This window comes from Bidens hawaiensis, unplaced genomic scaffold (genome assembly GCF_021521415.1).
Source record: "Bidens hawaiensis isolate Kalapana, Puna unplaced genomic scaffold, B.hawaiensis_p1.1 tig00041997_1, whole genome shotgun sequence".
In the NCBI taxonomy this organism is placed as follows: domain Eukaryota; kingdom Viridiplantae; phylum Streptophyta; class Magnoliopsida; order Asterales; family Asteraceae; genus Bidens; species Bidens hawaiensis.
The window spans coordinates 22407-36323 of record NW_027497447.1 but is presented as its reverse complement, the minus strand read 5'-3'; the positions used below and the strand labels follow the sequence as shown (position 1 = coordinate 36323).

The window sequence follows — 13917 nt, the reverse complement described above, 5'->3', positions numbered from 1 at the left end:
AGTTTTTAGGTAGAACTAATTGATGTTTGAGTTTAGTTTTAGTCGGTGTTCGTTTAGTAGCGTTCGTTCATCTGTGTTAAATAATATACATTTGTATTCGTGAAGCGTTTGTTTTACTATTAACTAAAATAAAAGTGCACGTTCAATTTACTAACGAACACAAAACTCACACATTTATTTGATTATTTGTGATTTGTCTTTCGTTCAATTAAAGCTATACGGATATTTCTCATTCATGTTTATTTGGGACGTTTTACAAGCCTAATTATAATCCTTTGATTGAAAAGTACTAGTTCTGCCACAGTATATGTTTAAGATACTCCGACCCACCCATATTATTTCTTCAACATCCGCCACTGGATAGGATGTAATGTTGACGTGGTCTTGGAATCTTGATCTTCTTTGTCCGAGGTTCTATTAACTCCTGACAAATTAAATCACCTTATCTCAACAAGTTATGGCGATTTACCAATTTTGATAATAAATGAAAGACCATCTATCAGCATAGGTGAGTTTGAGCTAGCCGTGTTCATAATTTGTAATATATTATGATTTATTTGTAAGATGTGAAATATAATTTATCAATAATATGTGTAATATTTATTTTGAATGTAATTTATAGTTTGTTTCCCCGGTGTCCACCGTCCACGTCGAGCGCCACAATAACCAACCTACCGTGGCTTTGTATTACCAAAATGAGCCATATATAAGGATCATAAGAGAACCCTTTGCAAATTGAGAACTTTGAGAATCATTTTACACCACTAAAAATACCTTTAAAAAATTATTTAAAAAAATCATAAAACAAAAAAGAACAAAAATTTTAAAAAGGTAAAAAAACCAAAATTCTTATATTTCATTCCGGTTTCATTAAAAAAAATTAAAAAAAAGTCGTATTATACATATATGTATAATTTTATTTAATCTTTAGTTACGTAATATACACATATGTACAGTATCAGCTATCTTAAATTATACACATGTGTATAAAAAACATGTAAATGTTATATATGTATATATTATACATATGTGTATATAATTTAGCTAAACCGAGTTTTTTTTTTATTTTCTTATTATTTTTTTATTTTTTTATGAAACCGGGATGTTAAAATAAGAATTTGGTTTTTTTACTTTTTTCATTTTTGTGTTTTTTTTTATTTTATGATTTTTTTATTTTTGTTTTTTTTTGTTCAAAATGGTTCTCAAATTTCTCAATTACAAAAAGGTTCTCTCATGATTCTGATCCTCTCTCTCTCTCTCTCTCTATATATATATATATATATACATATATATATATATATATATGGTAAGGAGATTAAGAGAACCTTTTGTAAATTGAGAACTTTGAGAACCATTTTGGACCAATAAAAACACCTTTAAAAAAATTATTTAAAAAAATCTTAAAACAAAAAAGAACAAAAATTTAAAAAAAAGTAAAAAAAACCAAAATTCTTATATTTCATTCCGGTTTCATTAAAAAAATTAAAAAAAAGTCGTATTATACACATATGTATCATTTTATTTAATCTTTAGTTACGTAATATACACATATGTACAGTATCAGCTATCTTAAATTATACACATGTGTATAAAAAAATTTAAATGTACATATATGTATATATTATACATATGTGTATATAATTTAGCTAAACCGAGTTTTTTTTTATTTTTTTATTTTTTTATGAAACCGGGATGTTAAAATAAGAATTTTGGTTTTTTTACTTTTTTCATTTTTGTGTTTTTTTTATTTTATGATTTTTTTTATTTTTGTTTTTTTTATCCAAAATGGTTCTCAAATTTCTCAACTTCAAAAAGGTTCTTTCATGATCCTGATCCTGATCCTATATATATATATATATATATGATTGGGATCATATGAGAACCATTTGAAAATTGAGAACTCTTGAGAACCATTCTCAACCACTCATTTTATGGCAACCGATTTTTAGTAAATTTAAATAAGGAGGGGCAATTAAGGGAATATTCATCTTTTGAATAACTGGAAATTTGGCATCTCTAACATTATCATCCGCCAATCACCATCTCTATTAGCCATAAGGTATGTGTGTTTTCTTGTAAACGTCACCATCATCATCATGCCTCCGATCACAATGGTAATTTGATTTCGATGAACATGGACGATTTGTTGAAGAACATTTACGATGATTCCCGTCCGGTTCCAGAGACTTTCTCCGGCTACGGAAAACCGATGGACGGAGGTTGGAAAGAGATCGTCGGTGGCATGTTATTTTCAATCAATTAGGTATAATTAACAATCAGATTGATTATATTGGCAATTTAATCTTTGGTATATGTATTATTCATAGTTATTGTTTACCTCATGATGATAAAGTTATCTGCTGAAACTTGCAGATTTAATAAAGGTCTAAAATTGATAATTAATTTGTATAACACAATGACAGAATTGATAAACTAGTTTATTCCTAATTTGATAAGAGAATTTATGTTGGAGCTAAACAAAAACTCTAATTAAACATTTTTTCAGGATTAAAAGATCATAAAAACTTTGAATAAGATTCATACTTTGAAAGATGAAGCTGAGAAAACAATATGGAGATACTAAAGGTAAAATCAACTACAAAATTTGTGTTTTTTTACTACTATGAGTCAAATTTATGCTTTGATGTTATTAATAGTTAATTGTGAATTCTTATGTAATAACATATTAAACCATCAATGTTTTTATTAGTGATATTATATGTGTAAAAAAACTGACTTTGGTTTTGAATGGAACAAATTTTAACTGTTCTTCACTGTATTGAATACATGCACGCCATATGCTCGATCAAATGTCTGTATGAGTTTAAAACACAACTTGATTTCGGGCCTGTCTTATACTTTATGGTTCACCTCAGTATAACCTGAGGACCAACCTGAACCTAAGAGTGCATATATATGGGACCTAAAGACCGACCCATTTCAGCAAATAGGCCTCAGTTTAGGTTAATTTTCGGTTCGGTTTTCGAGTAATTTTGGGAAAACCCTATTTTTGTTCTCCTCTAAATTGGGTATATAACAATAAGAATCGGACGCTTAAAATTGATTTTTTGTTAAGTTTGGTCATTTAGTTTTGTCGTGAATTTTAGTTTCTGTTATGATATTATACATTTATACATATATGTATAATCACTTCGTTAATTGTGACACTGATGGTAGCGGTACGAACTGCTTTTGTGTTACATTCTAACTCGAGAGGTGGTGGATGGAATACATAGTTATCATGTTGCTCACCAAGAACTCAGGAAAGAAATGCGAGGAACAAAAGATAAGGACATAAGGAAAACATATAAGTGGATGGAATACATTGTTATCTTGTTGCTCGTGAAGACATCAAGAAAGAAACATAGGAAACAACATATGAGGAATAACAAAACATATATGTATAATCATACTATATAATTGTAAAAACACTTTCAGTTATATAAACTCATTTGCTTCTATAAGAAATTTGTTGTAAACAAAGGTTGTGGAAAAAATAAATGTCTAATTGTTCTACGTGAGAAGGGGAAAAAAGCAAGAAGAAGACAAGAATTGTATGTTTTGAATACAAGTACTATTTTTTAGATTTTGAATTTTATTATACATATGTGTATAATATGTAGATTATACATATATGTATATTTTTACACATTATACATATATGTATATTGTACTGTATTTTCAAATAAGTAGGTCTATAAAAGACACAACCAGTTTCAGCAATGTTTATAAATTAAAAGTAACCCGCAATGGAGTAAAGATACTCTTCCAAGTAGCATTCATAGTTTTGCTAACAAGTATTGTATGAAACAAAGGCCGTGGAAAAAATAAAAGTCTGAATGGTTCATGTGAGAAGGGCAAATAAAGAGCAAAAAGAAGAGAAGTATATGTTTTGAATAGAAGTATTATTTTCTGATTTTAAATGTTATTATACATATGTGTATAACATATAGATTATACATATATGTATATTTTTTTATAGATTATACATATATGTATATTGTGCTGAAATCAAATATAAAAGTCTATAAAAGACAGGTGTGTTTCAACATTGTATATAGATTATATATTTGAGATATATAATAAGTACAATTTTTATAGAAAATGAGTAAGTGGTCACGATTCTAGGAATTGTCCTGTGTAATTAGGTAAACTTGTGAAAGAAAATAAGGAAACAACATATGAGGGCATGGATGAAACAAAATAAGAAAGAAATAGTTGACGGTACAAATGAAGAAGAAACAAATGATGATTATGAAGAATAAGTGTAGTAGATCATTTGGTAGATATTAGTTTGTAGTGCTTCAATAAATATGTTTTACATTGATGTTCAAATAAGAAATTACTATTGTTGTTGCAATTGTTATTAATTGGCGTTTAACTTTGTATTAGTATATGTATTGAATAGAAGTGTTAATTTTGATTTTGAATGTTATTATACATATATGTATAATATATACATTATACATAAACGTATATTTTTACAAATTATACATATATGTATATTGCCTAGAATTTACATATTTATACGTAACTGAAATTACTCATTTTCGTTAATCAACTAAATTTTATAATAAATAAGTCTACAAAAGACATAGGACAGTTTCAATAGTGAATATAGCTATTATTTTTTTAAATGGATTTTTTACTATTTTAATTATTATTTAGACTTTCTGTTTCAGCCAATCTTGTACTTTTGCTATAGTATTACTTATGTTTTGCTTATTAGTTATTAGAATAGACAAATCCATCACAAATTATACATATATGTATATTTAGTAATTTATACGTATACATATATTAGCATATTGTGTATTTGTTAACAGCTTAATTTCAACATTATGCAGATATGTACACAAAAGATATTGCAAACAAACACTCATAGTCAACTTTCATTGGTAAACTATTCCATCAATATACTAAGAAGTTAAAACACAATGATAATTTGTTCCTCAGTAATATAAGTTTAAACCCCAAGTTTTCATAGTCTTTAACAAATATTTCTTCTCACTCTCTTGTAGCTCCTTTGCTTCTATATTTCTTCTTGAGTGCATGCACTGAGTCCCAAAACTGCTTTTATATGCACTCTCATCTTCATTTTCAATATCATAATTAAGTTCATCCTCGTATAGTTCACTCAATTTACCTAATCCAAACCCACCATTCCTCATTTCTTGTTTTTCTCTTCTCTCTAGTTTATCTTTCGTCCAAAAAGTAATTGTTCTCTTGTTATGTAGCCCATCACAAGTAGTATATACACAACCTAAAAGTAACAAAACACTAAATCATTATACATATATGTACAAGCAGTTTCTATTATATAATACCAACGTCTTATACACATATGTACCATCTTAATTTAAAACATGTAACTAAAAGGTTTTTACACTTATTATACGTATATGTATAATCATATTGTACACATATGTATAATCAAAATATTTAGCCTCTCTTTTCTTCTAGTAATCTTGTCTTTCATATTATGTTTTTGCTTCAAATTTTCAAATCCAATATATAATTCCAACACATTATACACATATGTACTTTTGTATCCAGGCTTCCTGCAAATTTCCTTTAAAACCAAAATATTAAACTTATATTTTAATTCAACCCATCAAGTAATCATACTTAAATAAGTAACAGAAAACCACAGGTTAATACATTTATTTATAGAGATGAACACACAATGACTATACATGTATGCACCATCTCAACTTTAAACATGTAACTAAATGATTTTTACACATTGATTATACATGCATGCATAATCATATTGTACAACATACATGCATAATCATATTATACACATATATATAATCGCAATATTTAGCATTTCTTGTCTTCCGGATGATCTTGTCTTTCTATGCTATTTTTTTACTTCAAATTTCTAAATCCATTATATATTATACCAACATATTTTACACATATGTATTTTTGTATCTAAACTTCCTACAAATTTAATTTCATACCCAAGTATTATACATATATTTAAATTAAACACATAAAGTGATCATACTTAAATAAGTGACCGAAAACAAGTCATGACCCACTACAGAGATGAACATATATTGTTAAGATATACTGACTATACACATATGTGCCATCTCAATTTAAAACATGTAACTACAAGGTTACACTAATTATACATACATGTATACTCATATTGTACATATACGTATGCTCACAATATTTAGCCATTTCTTTCCTTTCAGGTGATCTTGTGTATATACATATGTTATTAAACAATAAAAACACTAAGCATATATGTAATGCTTACAATACGTTCAGGTTTCTTTATTTTCTTTATTGATACTTTTTTTAATCAACCTTTCTTTCTTTAACAACTTTATCTTTATCTTTATATTCTTTAAGAATTTTTTATTTTATTTCCTACTAAATCCCTTATAAATATTTCTTCATTAGAATCGGGCTTTCCGTCTTTTCCATTGCCACTTGGTCCTACCTTTTCAACCGCAAGCGTGCAATGTAGACAAACAATATCAAATGTATAAATATGCAAATATATCTATAGCTACATTTAAAACAAAAAAATGTACGTATATGTATAATAAAAAAAAGCGTATTATAAAAGTTTGAATACTTTTTATGCCAATATATACATATATGTAATATTCTCTAATAAACAATCATTTTATTCAATACTGTATAGTGACTTTTTTAAAACAACTATAGTGATAAACTAACTTATAATGCCATTTTATAAACAAAATGCAACCATATACACATATGTACATATTTTATTTAACAAACTAATTATACACTACAATTTAAAAAACAAAAGAACATACGTGAGCAATTAACAACAATATAAATCAACAAAATCAAGTCATTCCCAACATCACATATTCACATCAATAAAATCAACAACTAAAACTCAAAATCAACCAAATTGACCTCCTCTAAATGTCTCTACACTTGCAAATCATGATATCCCTAACCTAATTGTAAATAAAACTATAAATTAGGTTCTAAATTGGATGTGTTAAACCTGTACAGACTCAATTACTCAACCTATCATACAATTTCACTCATAATAACACAAAACCTCATAATCGATCTACGAATAACAAACAAAGACATAATTAACCACAATTAAAGCTCAAAATCAACCAAAACTCGTTTAATTTCATGCTTCATGCCAAAATTCTTTCAAAATAACACTAATCAAAGAACTACGGTTCGCAATTCTTACATAAAACACGACGGATTGACTCATTCTAGTGGATATTGATTCCGATTGTTGGAAGTTGAAACCCTTTGTTCGTATGGAGGCACATATTAGAGAAAAAGTTTCAAACCCTAAACATGGTTTGATCGCACTGGTGATATGCTACGTTTGTTAAATATAAAATATGAAACTCCATAATTGCCCCTTCATACTTTTCATTTTTACAAAAATACCATAATTATAAAAAACCCCTTGTTTTCTAAATATATGGACTATATTGGTTTTCATGGTTCTCAATTTTCATTTGATTCTTTTAGGATACTTACCCTATATATATATATATTGTATGTATATATATATATATATATATATATATATATATTTTTTGTATGTATATATATATATATATATATATATATATATTTTGTATGTATTTAACATCCAAAACGATTTGTTATGGGCTAATTATATATCATCAACCGGTTGTCAATTACTCAATTTGTAACAAGTATTGGCAAATTATCAAGTTTAATGGCGTACTCAAATCCTTGTAGAAAAAGAAATAAAAATGGCAAAATAAAACTGAAAACGCAAACTACTCTATAGCCGGTAACTCGGTAAGTTTAAGTCCAATTTGACAGTTGTCCTTGATTTACCCATGTTCTCCTCGGATATTATATTCCAGTCACGGAGTTTCTTTCGATCTCCAACCGTTGACGATGACTTGTAGTGGTCTATGTTCACTGATGAAGAATCGATCTCTTCCTGTTATAAAAAGGAATATTAACTTGTTAATTTTAGATCATGTTTTAGTATTAATTTATTAATGTGAAATTGGGGCCGTGGTATCGACTGAAATTGGATATGATCCAAAATGAAGATTTTAGCAAGAACGGTACCTCGTGAAAGTTATAGTCAACAACCTTCTGATGCTTTCGCTTTAGCGAATCTGAATCTTCGGTGCTAGAGGTGCTCACTGCCGGTGGAGGCCACGCAAACACCCGGTTAATATCAATCTCATCACCATCACCATCACCATCACCATTACCTCCAACTCCTTCTGCTATAACATCTTCACCGGAAACTACTTCTACATCACAAGTTCCGCAAATCGCCTCGCCGGACGAACTCCACGGCGTCTCAGACTCACATATTTCACAAACAAGACTCCTTGAGTGTCGTGCTACCAGAAAGTTAGCCGAATGAACCTTTGCATCACAAGTCCAACATAAGCTAGCCCTGTCCGATTCACATATATAAAGATGAAAAGTCGAGTATCCGCATGATTTAGCGGAAATAACATTTTAATGTAAGGTTTGTTAGCGAGCCAAGGCTAGCTCGATTTAAACTTTACACCAAACCGACTCAGCACAACTCCAAACTAAATTTGAAATCTTAAAGTTGAGATCGTCTTGATTATTTTTATATCTATATAACTTGAGTACTATTAATTATATTTTTATAAAACATATAAAATGAATAAAAAAAGAATAAAGTTGAGTAATATTTGAGCATACACGAGAGGTCAAAGTTGTACATTAAATCATAGAATATATTGATAAGTGAAATCTTTTTTAATTGTAACAAGTTTATTTGTGTTTTTTTTATCAAATAGATAAAGGTTAGATATGTAATTAATGGGATGAAATTATAAACATTTAAATTTAAAAAACTTGTACATTCATGCATATATTCATGCAGTAATAATTTGTACATTTCAAACCATTCATCTGATTTGAAAAAAAAATAATTATATTGTAATGTCAACAAAAATAAGCTCGTTCAAATGGGTATGCTCGGATTTTTTTAATCATATTTTTGTAAAACATAAAATTAATATAAAAAAAGATAAAGTTGAGTTAAATGTGGGTAAACATGAGAGGTCAAAGTTGTGAGTATTTCTTAAATTATAAAATTTGAGTAAAGTTGAGGTTCCATATTTGTAATTATATTTGTTAAAATCAAATTAACGTGAGTGGATTATATTTAAAAAACTAATTTACCCCTTTATAAACATGTCCCTTATACGTTAGAAATTATATAACTCTTAATCTGCCATTACTTATGTATTATATATAGTATAGACATAGATTACACTACCACTAATATTTTACGTTCATGATTTCTTTAAAATTGATTTTAAAAGATTTATTAATAAATATTAGATACATTATTAGCCATTATGTGAGAGCTCGATTAAAAAACGAAATAAGGTAAGAAGTAAGAACTTAGACACTTAGACCATCATACTTAAGGGGGCCTTATTTTTCTTAAACATCTCTACGTTAGATTCGTATTTGATAATTTTCTCATGTCAATACACTTCTTGGCTCTAAGCGATTTGTTGGGTATGCATTAATTTTCTTCATGTTAGTTTTACAAAGATTAGTTGATTTACGATTTAATTTCATTTATTGCTCTTTATGTTTTGATAATAAAGATAAATACACCCATTTAGTGTGTGATTGCGTTTTTTTTATAAATTGTATATAAATACAAATATTGTACTGTGATATTATCATGTATTTAAATTTTATGCCAAAAATAATTTTAGAAAAAAAAAACTCATTTTAAAATCTGTTGTATACCTTAATAAAATGTCGATCCAGCTTTTTTTATCCAGCTTTTTTTGTTAGCTCACCGTAGATATGTGGATACACACTTTATGATAATACTATTACAGACTGTAATGAGTTATGTTATATTTTATATATAATATGTAAAAATATACAATTAGGGGTTGTTTGTTTCATTTAGATTTAACCCAACTTTCTTTCCATACCATAACTTCAAGGACTGAATTTGCAAGTTTTGATATTTTGACCCAATTACCCAAACCTATACCCGTTTATCACACCCAAACCCGCAACCCGATTAACCGTTCCTTAGCTTGCACCTTAATCTTCGCGTCTAATATGGAAATTGAATCGCATTACTCGTTAATCCTTCCAAAATCAGCACACCGAATCATCTAATTAAGTTATATCAATATGGAACAAATCATATTTGTTTATATTAACAGCCGACAAACACTCTTCTAAGAATATACGATAAATCTTCACCATAATTCAATTAATCGCTACTTCACCCTCCTTGGATCATCGCCTACCGTTCCCCCATAATCAATTTAATTATCGAAGCCCGCAGACACCCTTTCTTGTTCGCGTTTGGGCCGTCGGGTGTTGTTCGTGATTCACTATCAATACGAGTCTGTATAAGGTAACCGATTATATGATTGCATTCGTTTTTGTTTCAGTAACAAAACCCCTAACGTTAATTGGACTATCTATGACGAATTGATCGAGTTTACGAATTAGGGTTTATAGTTTGGAGGATTCTATACGTTCTTGTTTATATAAATTTGTTTCCATTTATTAATCAATTGCCAGGTTAGAGCAGATGGCTGTGTATGTGATTTGGGACCTGGTTGTCATGGGTTTGAACCCGGCCACTGAGTATTTTAGGTATATTTTTATTAGTCTTTTTGTTAATCAACGCAATTAATTTTAATAAAGGATGATTTAATGATTAGCTATAAATAAACAATATTAATGTTCATTACGTTACGTCTTTTGCCAAAATTTGGTTAAAAGCTTTTGTTACGTGTGTATATATATATATATATAATTATAAGTATTATAAGTATATTTTAATAATAGTGGGCCTTATTCTTTTTATATAAAACCCGACACTTTAATTCACGTTTCTCGTCTTTGAACATTTTTATAAACTTGCTCATATTTATATTATATATTATATATATATATATATATATATATATATTTTTTTTTAATAAACTTATTAATTATATTCTTATAAAAGATTCAAACAAATTTTATTCACATCTTACTACATATTATATCTAAATAATTACCCATCATTATTATGATTGTTTATGTATTTATTTATTTATTTATATTTTAATACATGTTATATTTATTTATTTATATATTATTATTTTAAGCATATCTTATATCTTAATTCTTTAAAGTTGTTTTAGTATTTATTAAATATTGCTTTTATTTTAAAGGTGATTTTGTAAATAATAAAAAGTGATGTTTCTTATAAATGATAATTGATAATATTAATCTTTGCAATAATAATAACAACCGTAGGAATCAATAACCATTCTAATCACAACATAACATAAATAACATCGAAATCTCAAATCTATTATACGTCTTATCTCTTTTGTTAACAACTCATAATATTAAATTATGCTATATCTCTTATATTAATTTAATATTATATTATTTAATTAGGAATCCTTGACGGTATATCCCGAAGGATTCATCTCTCCCCCATCGTCACTTACTTCGTTCATCCAATCAGGTGAGTAATCACTCCCCTATTTTACTTGTTTTCAAATGTTTTGGGGACACCTGCGTACCATTTATCAAATTATTTATCTTATTATTCCTTAAACGCAAACTGTGATATTTGTGTTGTGTATCAATTGAATGAATGTTTGTTACTTGCTATTTGCTTACTTGCTTACTTGAATCGCATTCAGAGAAGTCCAACATAATCTCATTATAGTATGATCATACGACCGTCGTAGCGGCCGGAGCCTGATCGCATTGGCAATGGTTTTGTGACACCCGGTAAATTCCCAATCCCTTAAACTAGGTAATCAACCTAATAATTAGGTGATTGTGAATATTAAGCGCGCCATGTTAGTCAGCGCGTGCATTTGTTATGTGCGCCCTGCGCGAGCGCGCCATGTTAGTCAGCGCGTGCATTTGTTATGTGCGCCCTGCGCGAGCGCGCCATGTTAGTCAGCGCGTGCATTTGTTATGTGCAACCTGCGCGAGTGCACCATGTTAAGAACCAGCGTGAGCATATGTTATATGCGCCATGCGTGAATGTTTTGGCTTTATGTTTTCATGTAACTTAAACGTTATGTTGTCTATGGGTTGACCATCCCGCATGATGCTAAGGCGGGTGCATCCTACATCGTTTATGCGCGTGCGGAAGGGAACTAACCTCCCCGCATGGCGGGAACATTGAGAGCTAGTTTGTCTGAAGCTCCAAGATGGAATTGACTTCAACATAACTGATCACTATGTTGAAATACCAAGACCACCTGGAGAATCTACAAATGAAACTCAATGTCCCTAACTGCGAGAAGGTTACGCACCTACCCGCAGCAAAGAAATGTCCTTCACGCAGAAAGCTATGCGCACAAAGTGATGCGCACAGAACACTTAGTCTATTCTCCAGACATAAGGAGATTACTCCCGCCCAAAAGGAAACAGTAGCGTGTTTCAGAGATTTTCCACTTTTTACTGTACACTGACAAAAGTACCTGAAAAAGCACACTGTAACATGAAAAGTCAACTGTCAGCCACCCTATTCTCACCAACCCCAGACCTGCATGTCCTGTCCAAATCAAATCAAGATCTTTTGTCCACTCCTCCACTTTTAAGTAAACAATAAACAATAATAATTTCCATACTTTATCATCATTACACCTAGATATGAGAAGATTTCAATCCCCTAAAGCAAGGGATTGTGTTCCCTTGAGTTTGCCTATAAATTTGTAACCTAAATTATCACCCAAAACACACTCCAAAGAACTGCAAACTTGCACTAAGCATCTCCCGAGCATCCGTTATTTTCGATTCCGTCCCAGTTACTAGGTAAGCCGAGGTTATAAACTTGAGATCTACTTTCCAAACCTCATATTCTCCTATTTCTTGATCTTAATATATATACTTCTTGTTATTTAATCGTATTCTAGACCTTCAATTCCGAGGCCAACACCAAGAAAACCCGAATCTCGATTAATCCCTTAACAAGAACCACAGGTGAGTCTCACAGCCCCTATTTTCACTATTTTAAACTGTTTTCGGGGCGAGGGACACGTACCTAAATAATGTTTTATCACGGTATACTTACAAGCTATGCAAGCGATTATGTGTTTAAGTTATGTTTCATGTTGAGTAATGCAAACGGTTATCTAAGGTTTTCGATGTATGTGCGCTAGAACTCGAGTAAGTGATCACTTTACCATTGGAACTCTAAGGGTAGGGACTGCTGGTTTGATCCACCCACTCGTAGGGGTCGCACCTCTTTGCATGGACGAGTGCCTAGTATGGTCATGGGGCAGTACTATGGGTTTGAACCCGCTCGTAGGGGTCGCGCCTCTTTGCATGGACGAGCGCCTTGTTTTCCGGCACAACGTCCGCGCGTAACCCGCGGGACGGAATTATTATTTTAGCTCGTAGTGGCAGCGCCACTTTGCATGGACGAGCACATGTTCCTGAAACGTTCGCGCGTAACCCGCGGGACGGTATTACTTATTTTAGCTCGTAGTGGCAGCGCCACTTTGCATAGACGAGCACAGTTCCCAGAAATGTTCGCGCGTAACCCGCGGAACGATTTTATCAGAATATGTTGATATAACTATGTTTTACCAAGCATGTGTTTTAATGATGCTATCAGAATTATGTTTCAGAATGATTTGTATCAAGATTATTGATGCAATACGATTTATCAAGTTACTAAGACTTGTGAACTCACTCAGTTTATACTGATTCAAATGTTTTTACGTGTCTTTCAGGAGATAACTAGGTAGCGCATGGAGTCACACTTAGAGCACCTCACGCTAAACATCTAAACTAGCTTTTTGGAAGATTTTAGTTCTATCCCTTCGATGCGCGTGGTTGTTCCCGCCGCGCATGGGGATATGGCGTGGAAATCTTCAACAATTTTTATACTTGGAT

At 30.3% G+C, this 13917-nt stretch overlaps 1 protein-coding gene across 1 annotated transcript; it reads right to left on the bottom strand.

The window, feature by feature from the left end:
- Positions 1–7637: 7637 nt before the first annotated feature.
- Positions 7638–9370, bottom strand: LOC143593362 (uncharacterized). The gene is made up of 3 exons (XM_077073021.1): positions 9359–9370; positions 8089–8397; positions 7638–7954 (listed from the first exon to the last, which is right to left on the bottom strand). The coding sequence occupies exons 1-3, from the start codon at positions 9368–9370 to the stop codon at positions 7790–7792; spliced, it is 486 nt and encodes a 161-aa protein (XP_076929136.1). The 3' UTR covers positions 7638–7789.
- Between the last annotated feature and the right edge of the window lie 4547 nt (positions 9371–13917).